At 42.5% G+C, this 18840-nt stretch overlaps 6 protein-coding genes across 11 annotated transcripts; 2 read left to right on the top strand and 4 right to left on the bottom strand.

Moving 5' to 3' along the window:
• The first annotated feature begins 2003 nt into the window (after window positions 1-2003).
• LOC135676145 (stress-response A/B barrel domain-containing protein UP3-like) lies at window positions 2004-4627 on the top strand. The gene is made up of 2 exons (XM_065187003.1): window positions 2004-2842; window positions 4352-4627. The coding sequence occupies exon 1, from the start codon at window positions 2023-2025 to the stop codon at window positions 2821-2823; it is 801 nt and encodes a 266-aa protein (XP_065043075.1). The 5' UTR covers window positions 2004-2022; the 3' UTR covers window positions 2824-2842; window positions 4352-4627.
• A 236-nt stretch (window positions 4628-4863) lies between these two features.
• On the bottom strand, window positions 4864-5887 carry LOC135676146 (uncharacterized). Its single transcript, XM_065187004.1, has 3 exons — window positions 5747-5887; window positions 5475-5638; window positions 4864-5381 (listed from the first exon to the last, which is right to left on the bottom strand). Exons 2-3 carry the CDS (start codon window positions 5499-5501, stop codon window positions 5028-5030), a joined length of 381 nt encoding a protein of 126 aa, XP_065043076.1. The 5' UTR covers window positions 5502-5638; window positions 5747-5887; the 3' UTR covers window positions 4864-5027.
• Window positions 5888-5977: 90 nt separating this feature from the next.
• Window positions 5978-8054, bottom strand: LOC135676147 (uncharacterized). Of its 5 annotated transcripts, none has more exons than XR_010514157.1 (3): window positions 7771-8043; window positions 7555-7682; window positions 5978-6152 (listed from the first exon to the last, which is right to left on the bottom strand). XR_010514157.1 is itself a non-coding variant. In XM_065187006.1 (3 exons), exons 1-3 carry the CDS (start codon window positions 7927-7929, stop codon window positions 6119-6121), a joined length of 267 nt encoding a protein of 88 aa, XP_065043078.1. In that variant the 5' UTR covers window positions 7930-8054; the 3' UTR covers window positions 5978-6118. The 5 variants fall into 5 exon arrangements, 3 of the variants coding, with proteins under 3 accessions (XP_065043078.1, XP_065043077.1, XP_065043079.1); XR_010514156.1 differs by having other exon boundaries at window positions 5978-6280; XM_065187006.1 differs by having other exon boundaries at window positions 7609-7682; window positions 7771-8054.
• Window positions 8055-8249: 195 nt separating this feature from the next.
• LOC103987562 (GCN5-related N-acetyltransferase 6, chloroplastic) lies at window positions 8250-13017 on the top strand. 2 transcript variants are annotated; one of them, XM_065187002.1, is made up of 10 exons: window positions 8250-8406; window positions 8611-8875; window positions 9017-9099; window positions 9202-9238; window positions 10397-10462; window positions 11848-11952; window positions 12031-12184; window positions 12381-12457; window positions 12548-12656; window positions 12890-13017. In XM_065187002.1, exons 1-9 carry the CDS (start codon window positions 8303-8305, stop codon window positions 12611-12613), a joined length of 957 nt encoding a protein of 318 aa, XP_065043074.1. In that variant the 5' UTR covers window positions 8250-8302; the 3' UTR covers window positions 12614-12656; window positions 12890-13017. The 2 variants fall into 2 exon arrangements, with proteins under 2 accessions (XP_065043074.1, XP_009404167.3); XM_009405892.3 differs by lacking the exon at window positions 12890-13017 and having other exon boundaries at window positions 12548-12832.
• LOC103987561 (putative pentatricopeptide repeat-containing protein At3g05240) lies at window positions 12868-14757 on the bottom strand. The gene has a single exon (XM_009405891.3). The coding sequence runs from the start codon at window positions 14755-14757 to the stop codon at window positions 12868-12870; it is 1890 nt and encodes a 629-aa protein (XP_009404166.3).
• On the bottom strand, window positions 14660-15498 carry LOC103987563 (uncharacterized). Its single transcript, XM_009405893.3, has one exon. The coding sequence runs from the start codon at window positions 15478-15480 to the stop codon at window positions 14845-14847; it is 636 nt and encodes a 211-aa protein (XP_009404168.2). The 5' UTR covers window positions 15481-15498; the 3' UTR covers window positions 14660-14844.
• Between the last annotated feature and the right edge of the window lie 3342 nt (window positions 15499-18840).

Below are 18840 nucleotides of genomic sequence, written 5' to 3' on the forward strand. Positions count from 1 at the left end.
GTGCATCGATGTGACGTGTCTTGGGTCCAAAATATGCTTTATCAAAATGGTAAAGGTATTTTTTTATTATCTTTTAAGAATTTGATTTGTGGATATTATAAAAATATTTTTTTAATACTTTATTATCAAAAAGCCTTTGTTTTTTCTCTTTAGACTTTACTAATTATGGTATTAACGAGATCAAGTGGAAGGAACCATGATATGTCGAAAATAATATCTCTTCATCCCTTTGGCATCGCGATACAAAGTTGGGGTTTCGACCGAATCCGATGATTCTTATTATTCTTCTTCTTATAATATAAAACATAGTCACACCATCATGATTTCATTTTCTATCCGAGTACGTTCTCTTCGTAGATTAAGGTGTGACTCGGGAGGGAGCATCTCTCTATTACAATTCGTAACTTGTTGCAAGCCGCGTTGCTCCGTGGAGGAGCGAATCGAGTCACGAGTGACGAGAGGAGCATCAATGGACAGGTATAATAATGTGATTAAGAAGTGGCTTTATAGCTCAACATTATGAGAGATATATATAGTTAAGTAAAAGAGTGGATTAGCCTTTCTGCCTCCACATGCCAAGTCGACTCATTCTGTCTTCCCCGCTACAGAACTCACACATCAAAGTAACTTTTAGATAGAGAGCTCTTTAGGAACACCTCACAGCTATTTTTTGTTTTTGTAGGCTATTTATTGCATGGTATGTTAAATTTTCTATCACATGATATCAAATTTGATCGTCAATCTAAGATAATAAATTTAATTCTAATATGTTCAAATAATTTATCAAATAAAAACTTAAAATATTTTTTTTTCTCGATATAATCGAGCCTATATTTAGGCTAGGAAAAACAATCATCTTTATCGAAGCTATGATTATTGAAGTTTAGCTATAAACATGAGATTAAATATCATATTTCATCGTCTTCTAAATTTATTTTAAAAATTTTAAATTAAACTTTAGAGGAAAAACATATCTTTATACGAAAAATATAATTGCTTGGATGACAATTGACAAATAGTCAGTGCTAAACCAAGTCAGGTGTCAACTAATTCTATCTTATGGTAACTTTGCTATCTATCCTCTCGGCATGATATATAAACAATTAAGGTGGTGTTTGATGACACAAAAATATCTATTGTATTATTAATTAATGACATGAGGTCATCGGAAGCAGACATTAGAATGTGCTAAAGCATAGCTCATAAATGAACAGATAAGTTGTCTCGTCTACCAACCTAAACTCTTATATTAATTGATGATAAAAGTTTAATATCTTAACATGATGATATCGGAGCCATGCATTATGTTTCTTCTCTTCTTTATAAGATTAGGACTTTTGGATGAGATGACAATGATCTATAACTATAATTTAACACTTGATGCATCATACTTAGTATAACAATTAACGATTATAGTCAAATAAAATATCATATCTTGACGACAAGCTTTGTCTTAATGAAATTAAAAAGATAAGAATATAATTAAGATAATCTTTGTCGAGTGGATTATTGACATGATCTAATACATGAGTAATATAACGGAGTAGATGTATGAACAAATAAAGAATGACTTCGATTACTGTGGTTCGATAAGCATTTTATGATTGATCCCATTGAAATGAATATTTTATAGGATATTATATATAATTTTTAATATTTTTTAAGATTATTATTTATAATTATTTCTTATTATTTATAATCTAAAATAAAAAAATAAAATATTTCTAAACTATTCATTTATAAGAAATAGTCTTAGTTGGGTTAAAAGAACCCTATCCGACCCGAGGCGAGATTAATATAACCCTTTGTCGACAAGGCCCATTAAACCGGCGAGTCATCCTTAACGTATCCGGTTCAATCCGTTTGATTCGGCCGGTTCGGTTCGGTTCAAGGCTACCTACGTTTAGCAAAAGGGGTGTGCACTGCGGTCAACTAATCCTGCAGAGCATCTGTGTATTAACGCAACCCGGCGCCGCCGCCGTCAAATAAGATACAATTCCCGGATCGTAGTCAAAAGTTGAAATGGCGTGTCTGAAAACCTTCCCCTATGTTCAGCGCCCTCGTTCACCCCTCAAATTCCCCCTCTTCCCCTCTTCCGCTCGCCCCCTGTCCGCACCTCGCCGCCGCCCGTTCGCCTCCGCTTCTTCCGCCGCCACGATGGCTGCCATCGCCACCGTCGAGCACGTCGTCCTCTTCAAGGTCCGTGACTCCACCGACCCGTCCAAGGTCGACGCCATGGTTTCCAACCTACGCTCCCTGATCTCCCTGGACATCTCCGTATACCTCGCCGCCGGCCCCGTCCTACGACACCGATCCACCGCCGCCTCCGCTGCCGGATTCACCCACCTCCTCCACAGCCGCTACCGCTCCAAGGCCGACCTCGCTGCCTACTCCGCCCACCCGGCCCATGTGGCCATCGTCAAGGAGCACGTCCTCCCCATCTGCGACGACATCATGGCCGTAGACTGGGTCGCCGAACTCGACGGCCCGGCAGCGCCGCCCACCGGATCGGCGGTGCGGCTGACCCTCGCAAAGCCGAAGGAGGGGGCCGCGGCGGAGCTCGCGCAGACGCTTGCGGAGGCCAAGTCGTTTGCGCCGGCCGCGGTGACGCAGCTGAGCTACGGAGAGAACTTCTCGCCGGCCAGGGCGAAGGGATTCGACGTGGGGTTTCTTGCGGTGTTCCCCAGCCTGGAGGAGCTTGATGCGTTGGATGCGGGAGAGAAGGACTTGCTGGAGTCTGTGAAAGAGAAGGTGAGGCCGCTTCTGGAGAGCGTCATCGTGTTGGATGCCGTGGTGCCGCCACCGCCTGCCGCCAGCCTTTGACGGTTCTTCACCCAAAGAGGTTTGCTCCAATTACAGTTTATAGTCTTCTTTCTATATTGGTATATAGATAGATAGCGCCTTTGAATGCTTTCTATATATTCCAACAATGTGGAAATGATAGATAGCTATTGGTTTGTAAGATTTAGAGCCTTTCTTAGCAGTCGATCAAAACATGGAATTTGAAGAGGGGAGCAAATAATGTCACTTGCTTCTTAGGTTTTTTTAGGGGAAATTATGTTAAATATCGATATATCGGTTTCGTGTGGGCATGCTAAATGGATGATGATGATGAGTTCATATGCAAATTGAGGGCTTGGAAATGGTGTTTAGTATCGTCGTCATCGTACTAGAATGAACTACTTTTGTATGTTGAATCTGTTTTATTTTTCTGATGTACTTAAATGTTGAATCTTGGGTTTTTCTTCTTACTGTTGATCTTTTTCTGCACTATGCTGCTCTCATTAACTTTTGCTGATTAAGAGGTTCGTTTTGTGGTATGATTTGTTAGAATGACCGTCGCGAGCAAAGAGATGCTTGTGAGAGGCATTCGAGTTATATCCAATAAGACTTCTCTATTGCAAAGATGGAGACATGTGAGAGGAGATTTGGTAGTAAGAGAAATTGTTTGATGTACCTTTGACTAAGGCTTGTGAGATTTTATTTATAGGCAACTTAATGAAACATAAAAGAACCCTAAGGATTGCCGACTACAAGTTCCGAGTGTGAATTGCACTTTTGTTGTGAGTCTCTAGATTGAAATGAGGATAGGGCTGTTGTTTGTGGTACTTAGTTCAAAAATGGATATGTTGGCCACTTCATTTGTGATCAGTGCCGAATTATTTTCATTGTGATCGGCGAGAAAAAGGTGTGGGAAAATGTTGAGAGCGGTGTTAGCATTGGAAATGTTTTGGTATGGGAGAAACAAATAGGATGAACAAAATAAATTTGTTTCATAATGCTATGCTAGTTAGCCATTTCTTAGGTTACCTGTAAATAGAAGAGCGATAAATCGCATGAGGGTCTCTAATACATGAAGTAGGACAGTTATACTTTTGCTCTGATGTTACATGCATATCCATATGCATGTCTGTTGACCTCTTTTAGCTTGACTGGTGATATGGTTATTGATCCTATATTAATCTGATGTTCTATCTTTATATGTACACGCATATCTCGATGACATTTCATCCTCTATCCGTCTTCTCGTCTGCATCATCAGACGAAGGATGTTCCGAGGAAAACCATATCACTTGACAATAGATAGGCTCTACGTATTGATCGCCCTTGTTTTCTTCCATCGAAAACATCTCCCATCTATACAATATAAGAAACTTTACGTGAGCAAGATGGATAGGACGCTCTTCTTCTTCTGGAAAGTTTTCATCTTGATGTCCTCTTATATGCTCCATAAACAACTAAATGTAACTCACCCGTCTTGAATTGACCTTTTAAAGAATCTTAAGATATGTCATACTCTAAGAATATCCCAAGAATTTTAATCAAGTTTCACGTTTCGTGCATTTTGCAGGCGCCTGATGATCACACCGGGATTCTGGTGGACATACTTGTGGCGATCATATGACGATATGATCAATCCTCGAACCGTATTCTGGAGGCTCTTAGAATAAGTTTTTGGTCATTTGATTTTATTTTGGGAACCTTATCTGTTCTTCCCAAATAATGCTCTTTGAATCCATCTGCATGTCTAAGATGGTACTCTTTTTCGAATCCAGCAACATTTTCATGCAATTTCAGACAATGGTAGTCTTCGATGCATCCGTTAATCAAATAAGCTGTTTACTAAGTAATCATCGGTTGAGAAAATGAAGGTGGTTTTATGCATAATAGCTGTTGAAGTGAAAATTTTCTTTTTTTATTACTGGATATCTTTCTTGTATGCTTACTCCATATTTCACATGTTGGTCTAATTATTAGATTGGATTGGTAGATAAATTGAGACAAAAAAGGTCCCCATTGAATCAAGTTTTCATGTATTAGTATTCTTCTAGAGGCTGTGAAAAAGAGTTGCAACTGAGAAGATGATGAAAGAGGAGCACAACTTTTCATAATTACAATCAGAAATCTTAGCAGTTCATTCCAGGGGTGAAAACCCAACAGGTTGATTCCACAAACACTCCTCCATCTTCTTCGCTACATGTGTTTGACGAAATGCCAGTAAACTAACAGACACAGCAACATCAAGATCAACCTCCCAGAGAAGCCTTACATTTCAACAAGACTCCAAGAACCAAGAGCAGTATCATGATCCCACAGGAAGACCCTCCGAACCTGTGTATCCAGTAGGGGTCGAGCCTCACGATCCTCCGCTCCACGAACCATGCGAGGTTGATGATGACGACCAGAAGTATGAGCGCCAGTGGGAGCCACAGGGACAGAAGAGCTCCGCTGCCGTCGTCTTCATCATCCGGCTTGATCGTCGTTTTCCTGTTGACGTACAGCGGCGACAGCACCGCGAGGAGCCCCAGCGCGATGGCGACGAGTCTGTCTGTGGAAGAAGCCCTCCCCATGCAGCAGCCCCAGCCCCTCTGCTTTGAGACCTGACAATTCTCATGCAATTTGCTCATATACAGGGTTGAGTACATTTTCTGGAGAAAGAAGAGAATCTATTCCAAGCAGTACGAGTAACATACAGTTCCATCAAAAAGATTGTTCTGCATGAACCAAACTTATTGGTGGAGGGTGGAATCAGATGCTTGTACAAGTGGGAGATTGAGATCCTGGAAACCACTGAACGCAATCCAAATGGCAATGTATGATCACCAATTACCTGATCATGCAACCAATGCCTTCTAGCCTGCAAGTCATCAGAAATCAAGTAAGAATCAAAATCCAATTGACGATCAAATCATAGATAGATATGGAACACTAGAATTCAAAGTATTCAAACTACAAGTGCTTTTACCTCTCACTCCAGAAGAAAGCGTGGCGCTGCGATGCCAGATTTCCAATTCATGCTTTCTCAAGGGCATGTGCCTCTCGGCTAAGCTTAAGCATTACTTACCATTTGATAGAGAACAGAAGTGTATATAAGAAGGTTGGAATCACTGGCTCTGTTCTTGTCATGTATCTCCAAATGAGATCATCCAAAGGCTTGCTTACTGGTAATTTACTTGACATCACATAAGAAACAGAATGTCGACAAAGTTGACATCAACCTCATTTCCATTAGAAACAAAATATATTACAATAAATGGCATTGCACCGCGAAGCTTAGCTTTTTGTTCATACAGAAACAGTCAAGATATGATCTTGATGATGGCGATTGTTTCTTACATTAAAAGAAGGCTGCAACTTCTGCTCGTAAATACCTATTATCGAATGAATAAAACAAAGAACTTTTCATAGGATATTAAATGAAAATAAGACCTCAAACATCTGATTATGGTAGCTTCAGTAGCGATTTCATTGAGGATATACGAACGTGCAAGTAACGAACCTTTGAAGCCGATAAAATTTGCTGTTAAATTAACAAGGCAATATTTTCAGATATAGGAGTGTCGATGAACATATAATTGTAGAAAACAAAGTGAATTCATGGTGAAAGTTATTTAAATATATGACAGAGAAGAAAGAATTGAAGTGCTTTTAATAAAACGACGACATGATAAGGCAGCAACAAATTACAGAAAGGTGGCAACGAATGTATATGCTAGATTAATGCATCGAGTAAGGATAAGGCAGAGAGCTTCACAAAGCTTCATCTATGGGTATCCGAGGACAAGAATCTGGTGGTACAAAATGATCCAACAGCATACATCTCTTACTAGGATTGAACATAAAACCTTGAAATTTTTTGATGCAATTCCTCCATAAAAGTACATGATGGCATCTTTCATGTCGGAAAAAAAAAGGGAGAAGCTGGAGAATATTCGCTTAGATAGAAAAGGAAATAAATAACTAGTATAAAAAATGATGTTAACCGATGATAAATCAGAAAGGCGAGTCAAATGAATTGACACAAAAGTATAATTGCCAAAGAATAGGCAACCACAATAAGTATAGCAAATGTTAACCTTCAAGGAAGTAACATTAAGTTTCTCCAACAAATTTTTCGTCCAGAGATTGCTACATATATAGTGCAAGAATCAAAGCCAACAATATCACTATAAAATTCCCATAAATTTCGTCGATACGATAGTATTTGTCGAGCAATGGAACCTTGTCAATGCAACCATCAAACTCCAAATTCTCTATTTGCTGCTTCTATGGATTTATGGGTACATATGGAAGCAAGTTATTTTTATGCCTTCAGTGTCTTCTACTCTACTATCGTTTCTGCTCTACTGTTTTCTTGTCAGGTTTATTATCAATCAGTTTGAGCTCATGAACACGAAATTAAAACGAAAGAGATAGTTTTCTGGATTCTGATAAAGACTGATGAAATGAAGAACTATGTCAGAGTACAATTTGTTGCTCATCAACTGAATCTTCAAAGAACGAGATAAGAAAAACAAGACATTACATTGGCAAATTAAAAGCTAATTTTTTGATGTTTTTGATCGATTTAACACCATCTAATAAGACAAATTCATAGTATAGCATATAAATCGACGAGACGATGACAATAATCACCACAAACAATGAATCCGATCTCAAGAGACAATCATTCGAACAGGAAACAACAACTTTAAATCGAATTCCGAGGCACATCGGCTAAATTGCAATCCAATGCATAGAACAACACTATCCAATTTCATCGAAAAAGGATACCGAGTGCGTGCTCCAAAAGAACCCCCAAATCATCGATTTCGTCCAACTTCTCACCTTTCTCTCATCGCCCTCCACAAGTACCTCCCGCTGGCCATATCAAGAAACACCCAGTACCCATTCTCAATCACCTGTTCAGAAGCAATCATCTTCGTATAAGATCTGAAGTAACTTTCCAAGGAAAGAAGCAAGGGTCTAAGATCTGAAGAAAAAACCGACCTTTCCAGCGCCGAGGATCCGGCCTTTGATGGAGGAGTCGCCGATCTCCTGGGAGTCATCGGAGATCGGGGAAGGGGGAGGGGAGCGGATCGATTTCCAGGCGAAGAATCCGGCGAGGGCGGCGGAGAGGAACACCAGGACGAGGCGCAACGGACACATCGTGTACGGTGCCCCGCCAATGCCCACCTACCGGGATTGGTGAACCCCAAGCAGGGGCGGTCGTGGATTACCGACGGTGAGTGGAACACGCGGACGGGGACGTACGAGGCTTTCCACTTTTATTTTCTATTTTTTTTTATGTGGGTCATGTTTTCCTTAATTGTTATGATAAAGGATTTATATTTAATGCATGATGTTCGATTATATATTTATTTGATTTAAATTTAATGTTTTTATATAAAAATAAATGTTTAATGAATTAAGTTAAATAAAGAAAAGGTTTTAATTAGAAGAGGTAATATATAATTGGCCAATTAAAATTAGTTGACAGCAACGACCGACGCTCTCTCCTCACTTTCCCTCTCTCTCACCGATGGTGGCGGTTGTCGCCGCTCGACAGGCGGGTCTCCGGCGAGTACTAGTCTTCCGCATTCAAGATCGACGGAAACCTCTGAGAAGTTTCGCCTTAGCCGTCATGTGAGTAGAATCCTCTCGCTCTGTGTCGTGAATATAATCCGGAAAAGATGGTTCCTGCTCTATCTGCGCAAAGAGATGTGGATCCTCTTTGTCGGCCTTTTTCTTGGTGGTTATCTATCTCTTGGCGGTGCGATCTTCTAATGGGTTTCTTGAAATGTATCTCTTAGAGATGCGATCTTCTAATCTTCGGAGGGGAATTTGTAGGAAAGATGGGTCGGCTATATCTTCCGACCCCGAGGAGGACGGCGTCGACTTTGATCTTCGTTCGGCCCCAGGATTTCCGCGGCTCGAGATGTCGTATAGTCAACGCGATCTGGGACCAAGAATTCCTCAAATCGAGGCCTCATCGAGTCGATCGAACCTTCGCTTCGACTGTCTGCAGCCTCCGGATGACGAATTCGATTGCGAGCACAGAAGGGCCTTCGGTCGTTTGGTTGCGCGGGAGGCCGTTCTTGATGAAGAACTTTGGGTGAGCTCAACCTTAGATCGTAGGACAGGAATGCCATGTTGATGATGATCGATACATTTCTCCATTCCTTGGCTTCTTTGGAATCATTCACTATCTCGAATCTAGGGTTTCTTGATTTCTTTTGGTATTTCTTCATGATAGATGGCGGCGTGGTTAAGGGCGGAAAGCTATTGGGAGGAGCGCTCAGATGTTCGAGTAACAGACCAACATCCAACAGAATCTTAGTTCTCTATCTCTCTCATTCATCACCGCTTGCTTTTTCCTTTGCGGAAAAGGGAAGATGGCACTGAATGACTAACTTTGGGTTTGTCATTGCACTATTGCAGCCATCTTCAAAATCATAAAAGGCAATTCACAGTTCAGGTATGACATACTTCACCGTGGATGTAATTGATATCTTTGTAACTAATTGGAAGCACGTTTACGACAAGATAGGACCATTCTATGATTGATGATCAAGGAATGTTTTGAGAGGTACTGCAAAGTTGGCTTGAATAGTGAAATTGACTTTAGGATGGTTATAAAATGATATACAGACCTTGATATCTCTTGAAAATTCTCAAATGCAACCGCAATACTTACATGTTCTACCATGTCTGAAACAAAACCATTTGCAACATGTACATAATTTGCAATAATTGAATCACATAAAGGTTTGGAAGCAAGCAACGGATGGTACAATATCAAATAGCAACGAATTAAAGTGACTGTTATGTAAAGTCACTGTAAGAAGACTTTTTGACTTGGTTATAGTCAATAACACACTTTTAGGAACTTGTACATTAAGGAATTTTCAGGGTCTTTTTTTCGCATAATTTAGCAAAAAGGTACTTTTGTCAGTGTATCGGGAACTCTGTCTCTCTTTTTTTAAATCATAGTGGTTAATTATAGACATGTATTTGGGCTAATCAGGCAGAATTTGGTGCACTTTTGGGCAGATGATGAGAATTATAGTACGTGGATTGGCTTTTTTCTTGGCCATTTCTTAGTTCCATTTTTACAGTTCCATTTTCTATAATTTTTAATATTTCTGTTTTAAATAAGTAAAACAAACAAACTTGAGTTTCTTAGACAGACATTAGGAACTGAAGAAGGGAGAAAGATTGACTAGCGGATGCATAGGGGAAAAAAAAATCAATGTTGGCACTTTTACTATCCTGCATGACGGAAAAGCCCATTTTGAACATGTTTTAGATGGGGGGAGTTACTTTTGGGAAAAAGAGTAATTATAATCAAATTCACAAAACAAAAGTTGAATAATAATGAACTGACATATTGATAGATATCCAACTCCCAATATCTGGCATGGACACTAGGGAGTGGATACAGAGGTATTCCCAGATCTGGTTTTAGCTACTAGTGTATCATCTTCCATGAACAAGTTACCAAAATTTTCCATCAATATTTTTTTGTTAATGACCTGAGGCTTTTGATTTCCCATTTGAGTTTGTCTTATTGTTGTTAGACTTTATATTCCTATATTATAAACTGGCTGCAACTTGATGAGCCAATATGATGCAGGAATTCAATTCGCTAAAGAAAAGATGCAGTAGGAACCAAGATGAGAAGTGTGTCTGCATTGTTGTGGTATGGGCAAAATATATGTAGTATTTACCGATTACTTTGCTGGCATTACAGACTGTAACTTATGGCTACATTTGACTTGCATTACTTGCATCATTCTGTAACTTATGCTTGAAAAAAGGAATAGCCTATCTTCAATTGTTGCATTGCAACATGCATTTGTTTGTGCCAATTTCGAGATTAGGTGGAACATCTTGCTAGGCAGTTTGTGCTTGGTAGTGTGATGCTACTTAGCCTACTAAACCTGAAGATTTTATCAAGTTTTATTACCTTCATTGCAGCCTCAGAAACTCACATAGCATTAAATGAATGCTGAAGCAATTCATCAAGGTTGTTATGCATATGGGTTGTCTCACAGATTCCATACTGATTAGGACTGTGGAATAGAGTGCAAACTTCAACATCTGTAGAGTTGCAGTACTTGAAGTTGCAGATTTGATGTATGATCATCCTTGTGGAAGGGAAAAGGATTTTTTTTTTTTGGTCATACAATAGTATCTTAGTTTAATAATTTTTAGGGAATCGTAATGGTGTATGACATCAATAAGTTATTTAGTAAAATGTCTTAATATCTAATTGGTAAGTTAATAATGAAGCCTTAGGTCCTTTGGGAATCTATAGTTGAGTTAGTTTGTGTGCTAGAGATGATATCAATAAATTATTAAGTAAAAGGTCTTGGTATCTACTTGGTAGGTGAACTCTCATGCTAGAGTTGGATCTTGTGCTGGAGCTGACAGCAAGGACCGTGAAGATATTTAGGCTTTTTTTTTCCCTTTTGAGAAGAGATATATAGCATATTTAGTTGTGAACAAATCAAGGTCCATATATGACCCTCCTATTGACATGTCCGCAGTGTATATATTTGAGTTGTTCTACTTTTTTACACGCATCATCAGAACCAAGATAACATCATTATATGATACCCTAAACATTTTGTTATCTTCCTGCACCATTTTCTCCTTTTTTTTCAGTTGATATATAGTTTTCTGAATAAATGATCCATTAAGAAAAAAAAAGGTTAGACCTAGTTCTTTAGTTTTACGTAATTTCATTAGAGCATATATTGTCAAATCAAGATCTATTTCTTCAACTTGTCGTGACCTTGCATGACTTGCCAAATAACACTATACCCATAGTGAAACCATTTTTCCAGCTCTACTAAATTCTGATGAATTTAGCTTTTAGTAGCTTTATCTAAAAATTAGATTGTTCAAGTACTGCCTAATTGTAAAGATTCTTCATTCTTTTCCCTCATGCATCAATTCTGAATTTTATTACTACCCATGCTTTCACTCTGACATGATATATAATCTTTTCTTTTAATCGGTAAAAGGCCCATAATGACCACGTCTTAATATTTTGCTTTGTGCTGTGTTCATAATTACCAGGTAAGGAAGCATGAAGAAAATATTAAGCACGCTGTGATGAAGAGCATATTTGGGACCCTAGATTTAAGCATACGGCATTTTTTATGCGGAGAGACAATTCCTGGAGTATGCAACACGTTTGATCCCTTATTTCACTGTTTTGTTGCATCTCTTGGTAAATTCATGAGTTAAAAAGTCTAGCAGGAGCGCATGAAGCCACCAGCATCTTCCAATCTCTCCCAGACAGAGCGACCAAGATATGCATATATCGCAAACTTGTGTGTTGCCAAGCATGCCCGTCGGCAAGGCATTGCCACAAACATGTTATCGTTAGCTATTGAGGTGGCCACATCATATGGTAAGTCATGAGCTTCTATCCATGTTTTCTAATTCCAAATGATGGTAGTATGGCATGAATGGTTAGATAATAATTGTGGGCGAGTACATGTATCTTCTCATTCCTGTATCTATGTTTAATTAGCATGCGTGAAGGCTGATTGGTCTTCCTCTTTATGTCGTTCTTCTTACTAAGATGTTCTTTTCTTGCGTTGCAGGGACCAACCAGATCTTTGTAGATGTGGACAGGGATAACATCGGAGCTCAGAAACTATATGAGCAAATAGGATTTCAGGTATGCCATCGTAATTCTACATTGCAAACACAGCCTGATGCTCTATCGTTTGGTCATTCCCAAATTTACATTTGTTGCACACCCTTGCAGATGGTCGAACAGGCTGGTCCTCACTCACCGGCTGACAAGAACTACTTGCTGTGCTTGAAGATTTGAAGTTTCCTCCGGCAACCGACTGTTTCCATGTCCTCCTGTAAAGGTCAGCATCAATAGATTTTCTCAAACATCAACACGCTTCTTTATACTCATGGAATCAAGTATAGTCGACGAGAAATTCCGCTAATTGTTGTATATCCTCCCAAGTCTAACCTCTTTTTCTTCCGAAAGAATGTCGCACAAATTTTAATGTCAAATACATAAGAAACCTTTACGAAACATCATTGACCACTGTGCATCTGCTCATGTCCGTCTTATCTGCAACGTGCGTCACAGATTCGTCTCTTGTTTGTTAATGGCCGCCCTCTATCTCTATGGGAGCGCTTATCTGCATTCACAGAACTGCATGCGGGGTCCTTTCTCAGCTCCATCCCCCTCATCATGTCTCTCACCCTCGCCGCATCCTCCCACCGGCCGGCTTCTGCATAGATGTTCGCCATCAGCACGTACAGCGTGACGCTGCTGCAACCGAGGCGGAAGAGTTCCTCCCATATCGACTCAGCCAAGTTGACGTCCCCGTGAATTCTGCAAGCCCCCAGCAGCGCCCCCCACACCCCTACATCGGGCTCCGAGGGCATCCTCTTTACGAACTCGTACGCATCCACCAAACTACCGGCACGACCGAGGAGGTCCACCAAGCAAGCACAGTGCTCCAGCGTGGGGGTCAACCCGTACTCCCTCATGCTTTCAAAATGGTTCATCCCCTCCTCCACGAGACCGGAATGGCTGCACGCTGCCAGAACTGAGGTATACGTGAAACTGTTTGGTCGAACGCCCTCATATCGCATCCGAGCGAAGAGCTGCAACGCTGCCTCCACCTGCCCGTGCGCCGCGTAGGCCCTGATCATGGCGCTCCAAGAGACCACCCCTCCCTTCCATGCCAGCTTCTCGAAAACATCTCTGGCCGCATCTACGCTCCCACACTTGCCGTACATGTCCAGCAACGCGTTGCCGACCCTTACATCGGCGTCGAACCCCCTGTTCCGAGCGAAGCCGTGCACCCATTTGCCGGTTTCGAGGTCTCCGGAGGCGGCACAAGCTGATATGACGCTGACCAATGTGACGCTGCTGGGCGCCACCTTCTCCGTCAGCATTCTCCGGAATAGCTTGATCGCGTTGATTCCCTCGCTGCTTTGCTCGTACATGGCGATCATGGTGCTCCACGAGACCGAGTCTCGGGCCGGCATTCCGTCGAACAGGTACCTCGCCACACTTGTGCCCCCGCATCTACCATACACGGCGATCAGAGCGTTCGCCAATGAAAGGTGGGAGTCGAAGCCCAGTTTGATCACGAACCCGTGGATCGACATCCCAGAGGTCAGACATTCCGAACCTCTCAAAGCAGGGAGAACACTCACGAGGGTGACCTCATTAGGCTGCGTCCCCGAGTCCAGCATCCATCGGAAAACACCCAGCGCCTTACCGAAGACGCTATTCTGGACGTACCCGGCGATCATCGAAGTCCAGGATACGATGTTTCTGAAGGCCATCTCACCGAAAACCAACGCGGAGTCGGAAATCACGCCGTTCTGGGCGTACATGGTGACCAGCGCGCTCTGCAGAAAGGCGTTCGAACCGAAGCCGTGCTTGATCGCGTTGCAGTGGGCCTGCTTCCCTTCGCGGAGGGCGGAGACGACCGCGCACGATCGGACAACGAAGGGAAAGGTGAAGGGGTCGGGCGAGAGGCCGTCCCGGTGCATCTGCCTGTAGAGAACGGGGACCTCTTCGCAGGGGCCGAGGTCGGCGTAGGCGCGGAGGAGGGTGTTCCACATGAAGGAGTCCCGGCGGGGCGCGGCGTCGAACAGCTTGCGGGCGTAGTCGACGGCGGGGGAGAGGGAAACGGCGAGGGAGAGGAGCTTGGTGGCCAACGGGAGGCGGTGGGCGAGGCCTTCCTTGAGGACCACGGCGTGGAGGCATTTTAGAGCAGGAAGAGAGGAGATGGAGTCGGAGAGACGGCGGTAAGGTACGGAGGTTCCAAGCATGCGTCGAGCCTTGAGCGTGGCGCGGGCATCGGGTTTAAGCCTCTTATAACGAGTTAGTCCATAGAATATAAATGCGGGGCTCATAAAGCCCACACCACAAATCACGAACATAAATGCAAATATAATACAAGTAGGAATATAAGACGGAGGAGAACATAGCATTTGGTGGCCGCCACCCCTATGGTGATCGACCAAACAATGCTAAATTACGTCCATAGAATCAACCATACGGGAAGCCCCTCTCATCGCTTATCCTTCGAAATCATTCTTCACCCACTGTCCCTTGTTGTTCGCCCTCATCTTCTCCTCCAACTCCCTCGCCTTAGCTTCCGCCATGGCCGCCGCGTTCGCGATGGCCTCCTCCTGCACCCGGGCCATCCTCCGGCTCCGCTTCCTCGCCGACGCCTCCCGCTCGGCCTCCACCTCCTCGAACTGCCGCGCCCACCACCGCTGCACCGCGCAGGCGGCGACCAGCTCCAGCGACTGCACCAGGAACATCCCCAGCAGCAGCGCCTCCTCTACCTTCGCCAGCGCCCGCTGCTCCCTTCTGCTCCTGGCCGAGCCCAGCAGCTGCAGGCTGGGGTCGGGGCGGAGGAACAGGGCGAGGAAGCCGAGCGCCTGGCCGACGGAGGAAGCGAGGACGAAGGAGACATGGGCGAGGAAGCAGAGGTGGGTGAGCTGGGAGAAGAAGCCCAGAAGAGAGGAGACGACGGTGGCGGAGGAGATTGCGACGAGGGCCCAGCCGGAGGAGGTCGGGGAGGTCCTAAGAAGGAAGACTGGGGCGAAGGAGGCCGAGGCGAGGACGAGGAGGAAGAGGTTGAGGGAGGAGAGGAGGAGGCTTGGGAGAGAAGAAGAGCTGCTCGGCCGCTTCATCTTGGAAGCCATGGCTCTGTCATCAACCTCACACCGAAGCGTTTATATGCGAGCTGGTTGCGTTGCGAACGTTGGAGCCTGAAGGAGCGCCGGCGTAACGGATACGTTTGGTAAGTGGACCCACCCATCGTACCCGTCTACGCGGCACCTTTGGCTTTGGTGGAGGAAGAGAAGTTTGAACGTGGATGAGCGGGAATCCTTCCGGTATGTTTCTTTTCTACACGCTTTGTTTACACCATACAATTTAACCACTGTAATGTCTCAATCTGTTCACAAATTTAAAGCAGCATAAATACTTTTCTGTGCTAAAGAGAGAACATTTAGCAGAATAATGTAAGAGAAAGAGAGTAATAATTAGCCATCAAGTGCATCTAATAATCTAATCGAGCAAATAGCCATCCATAAAAATGTGCAAAGATACGAAAAAATAAAGCCACCATATACAATCAACACTTTGAAGCCCACCGAGACGATGCGAACCTCAAGGCCTGCTGCACCGAGCAAACGAGAAGGCTCGCCCTAACGAGGTAGGAAAAACTTGCTACGGCCTGATGCCTCAACCAGTTATGATAGGAAAGCTCGACCTGCCACGATATGATGACTCGATTTACCATGACAAGACAAAAGACTCGCTACAGTAAGGGACCCAGACATGCAATAATAGGGGATGAAGGCTCGCCACGGTGAAAGCTTATGATCCATTACAGTGAGAGATAAAAGCTTGCCATGATAGAAGCCCAAGGTCCACTATGGCGGGAGACAAAGGCTCACACCATGGTGGAAGCCTAAGATCTATTATGGCAAGAGACGAAGGCCTACCATAACGAAAGCCTCATATCTGCAATAGTGAGAGACGAAGGCATGCCACGGCTAAAGCCAAAGATCAACTACATTTAGAGACAAAGGCTCGCCATGACAAAAGCCCAAGATCTGCTACGATAGGAGACGAAGGCTTGCTACGACAGAAGCTCAAGATCTGTTATGGTGAGAGACGAGTCCTACTATAGTGGAAGCTCAAGATTTGCTATAGTAAGAGATGAAGGCCTGCTACAATAGAAGCATGTGATACACCACGATATGAGACAAAGGCCCCACCACGATGGAAGCCCAAGATCCGCTATAGCAAGAGATGAAGGCCCACTATAGTGAAGGTATTAGGCAAAATATGCTCGAGATATGTGAGTCAAGAAATCCTACCCACGCTAGATGTTTATTATGGAGGGGGCATCAGGCAAAATGTGTCAGAGATATGTAAGTTGGAAAGTTTAACTCCCGCCAAAATACTCACTACGGTAGAGACATCAGGCAAAATATGCCCGAGGCATCGGGTAAAATATGCACAAGATGTGTGAGTCGAGAAATCTGACCCACGCTAAGATATCCACTACGACAGAGGCATCGGGCAAAATGTGTTTGAGATGTGTGAGTCATGAAATTCAACCCATGCTAGATGTCCATTATAATGGAGACATCAACCAAAATATGCCCAAGATGTGTAAGTTTGAAAACTCGACCCATACCGGATACCCACTACGACGGAGGCATCTGGCAAAATATGCTTGAGATATGTGAGTTGAAAAAACGTAATCTAGGTTAAACGTCTATCAAGGCATCGAGTAAAATGTACATAAGATATGTGAGTTAGGAAACGTGGCCTATGCCAAATGTCTATCGAGGCATCAGACAAAATATGCCCAAGATGTGTGAGTCAAGAATTCTGACTCATGCCAAGATACCCCTTATGGTGGAGTCATTAGGCAAAATGTGTCCGAGATATGTGAGTTAGAAAAGCAGACCCACACCAAGATGTCCGCTCCGGTGGAGGCATTAGAAAAAATATACCTAAGGTGTGTGAGTTGAGAAACTTGACCCACGCCAGATGTTTACCATGGTGAAAATGTTGGGAAACCTTAGGCAGCATTATATACACAGTGAAATAATAGAAAATAAAAATATCATATTTCCCATAAAAAATAGTTCTTATCGTAGTGCAAAGATTAATATGCGAAAAATCATAAAATAAAAAATTACGTATATATGAAAGATGTGTTATCTAAGGAGATCGTATATCCTTGAAAACATTCAGATTTATAGGAGAGGATGAATGAGGTAATTTGTTTTCCTCTCTATGGGTAATCTACATGGTAGATGCGGTGAAAACGCTCATCAAATTTCCGCACGATCTTCCTCTCCACGCATACCACGTGATTAAGAAAGGGTTGATCTTTCTTGTTATATGCACGCCCCAAATAGAGGTTGTCAGTTGAGAAGGAGTGGGAGGGAGGAGAATAGAAGGTGGCAGGTAAAAGAGGTCTGGCCTATGCCCCTTTGGTTCTCTCATATTTATATAGGTTCTTATCAACTTAACCCTAATGCATCCTGCTCAATTGGGTACTAGATCTCCATCTAACTACCTAAGTCTCTTTGATTAGCAGATCTCTACCCAATAATCTCTCATTGGATCTTATTTACAAGATTCAATAATTCAAGGGTTTACTGGATATCTAATAAGATATGCTTCCAATGGATATTTCATATTTTGACCTCTACTCGTGACAACACCTACCATATGTGTATGTTCCTCTATGCTCAATATCGAACTGGTCATGAGTTATACTTATCATAACTTCTTTTGACTTGGTGAATTGTATCTTTTATAATGATTCACTTGACTTATCGACTACGAATGTACTATGCCACTACATCGTAGTCATTAGACAATATAGAAGAATCTAATCCATTGGATCTGTCTATCATCGGTTATCGTTGTATCTATAGTCCCTCATCCATCTAATATCTCAGATATTGTATATCGGGCATGGTGCTATCAAGGTCATATGGAAACTACTCAAGTCTTGCTTTAATCGGATTCTCCTAGAGAACTCTTTCTCTCTCAATCTGAATGACCATGATCAGGGATTTGCTTGAGTGAGAATATATAAGATATTCCTCTCATGACATCGATACTATATAATCCTCCATTGACACTCAATGACTCTCGTAAGGTTGACTACAACTCTTGATAATCGATTGTGCTAGATCTGAAACATCCAAACCTACAAGTTCGGTATCAAAGAATAAAGTACTCATACATGGCATCCTTGGTATCTCAAGTCTAAGAACCAGACATAAAACTGAGACAACAAAATCGTTGTCTAGTAATGAAGTATAATTAACTATCCAATATTCCGTGAGTGGATCAATTAGTGATCCACATAGCAGTGATGTTAACTGGCTTCCTTTATATGTGTCTAGGATAAAAGATGTTAACTGGCTTCCTCTATATGTGTCTAGGATAAAAGATGTTAACTGGCTTCCTCTATACCATATGTGTCTAGGATAAAAGATGTTAACTGGCTTCCTCTATAACGG

Source organism: Musa acuminata, chromosome BXJ1-6, assembly GCF_036884655.1.
Source record: "Musa acuminata AAA Group cultivar baxijiao chromosome BXJ1-6, Cavendish_Baxijiao_AAA, whole genome shotgun sequence".
Lineage (NCBI taxonomy): Eukaryota > Viridiplantae > Streptophyta > Magnoliopsida > Zingiberales > Musaceae > Musa > Musa acuminata.

What these genes read in the sequence shown, in the direction of transcription:
- LOC103987563 (XM_009405893.3), bottom strand. Translation starts at nt 15,480, where the DNA reads ATGGCTTCCAAGATGAAGCGGCCGAGCAGCTCTTCTTCTCTCCCAAGC.
- LOC103987561 (XM_009405891.3), bottom strand. Translation starts at nt 14,757, where the DNA reads ATGCTATGTTCTCCTCCGTCTTATATTCCTACTTGTATTATATTTGCA.
- LOC135676146 (XM_065187004.1), bottom strand. Translation starts at nt 5,501, where the DNA reads ATGCAGAACAATCTTTTTGATGGAACT. An exon ending in ACAATCTTTTTGATGGAACT is followed by an intron (nt 5,382 to 5,474) that starts GTATGTTACTCG and finishes GAGAATTGTCAG; the next exon opens with GTCTCAAAGCAGAGGGGCTG.
- LOC135676147 (XM_065187005.1), bottom strand. Translation starts at nt 7,929, where the DNA reads ATGTGTCCGTTGCGCCTCGTCCTGGTGTTCCTCTCCGCCGCCCTCGCC. An exon ending in GGATCCTCGGCGCTGGAAAG is followed by an intron (nt 7,683 to 7,770) that starts GTCGGTTTTTTC and finishes GCTTCTGAACAG; the next exon opens with GTGATTGAGAATGGGTACTG. An exon ending in TGGAGGGCGATGAGAGAAAG is followed by an intron (nt 6,302 to 7,608) that starts GTGAGAAGTTGG and finishes TTAATTTAACAG; the next exon opens with CAAATTTTATCGGCTTCAAA.
- LOC103987562 (XM_065187002.1), top strand. Translation starts at nt 8,303, where the DNA reads ATGGTGGCGGTTGTCGCCGCTCGACAGGCGGGTCTCCGGCGAGTACTA. An exon ending in TTCTTGATGAAGAACTTTGG is followed by an intron (nt 8,876 to 9,016) that starts GTGAGCTCAACC and finishes TCTTCATGATAG; the next exon opens with ATGGCGGCGTGGTTAAGGGC. An exon ending in GCGGAGAGACAATTCCTGGA is followed by an intron (nt 11,953 to 12,030) that starts GTATGCAACACG and finishes AAAGTCTAGCAG; the next exon opens with GAGCGCATGAAGCCACCAGC.
- LOC135676145 (XM_065187003.1), top strand. Translation starts at nt 2,023, where the DNA reads ATGGCGTGTCTGAAAACCTTCCCCTATGTTCAGCGCCCTCGTTCACCC.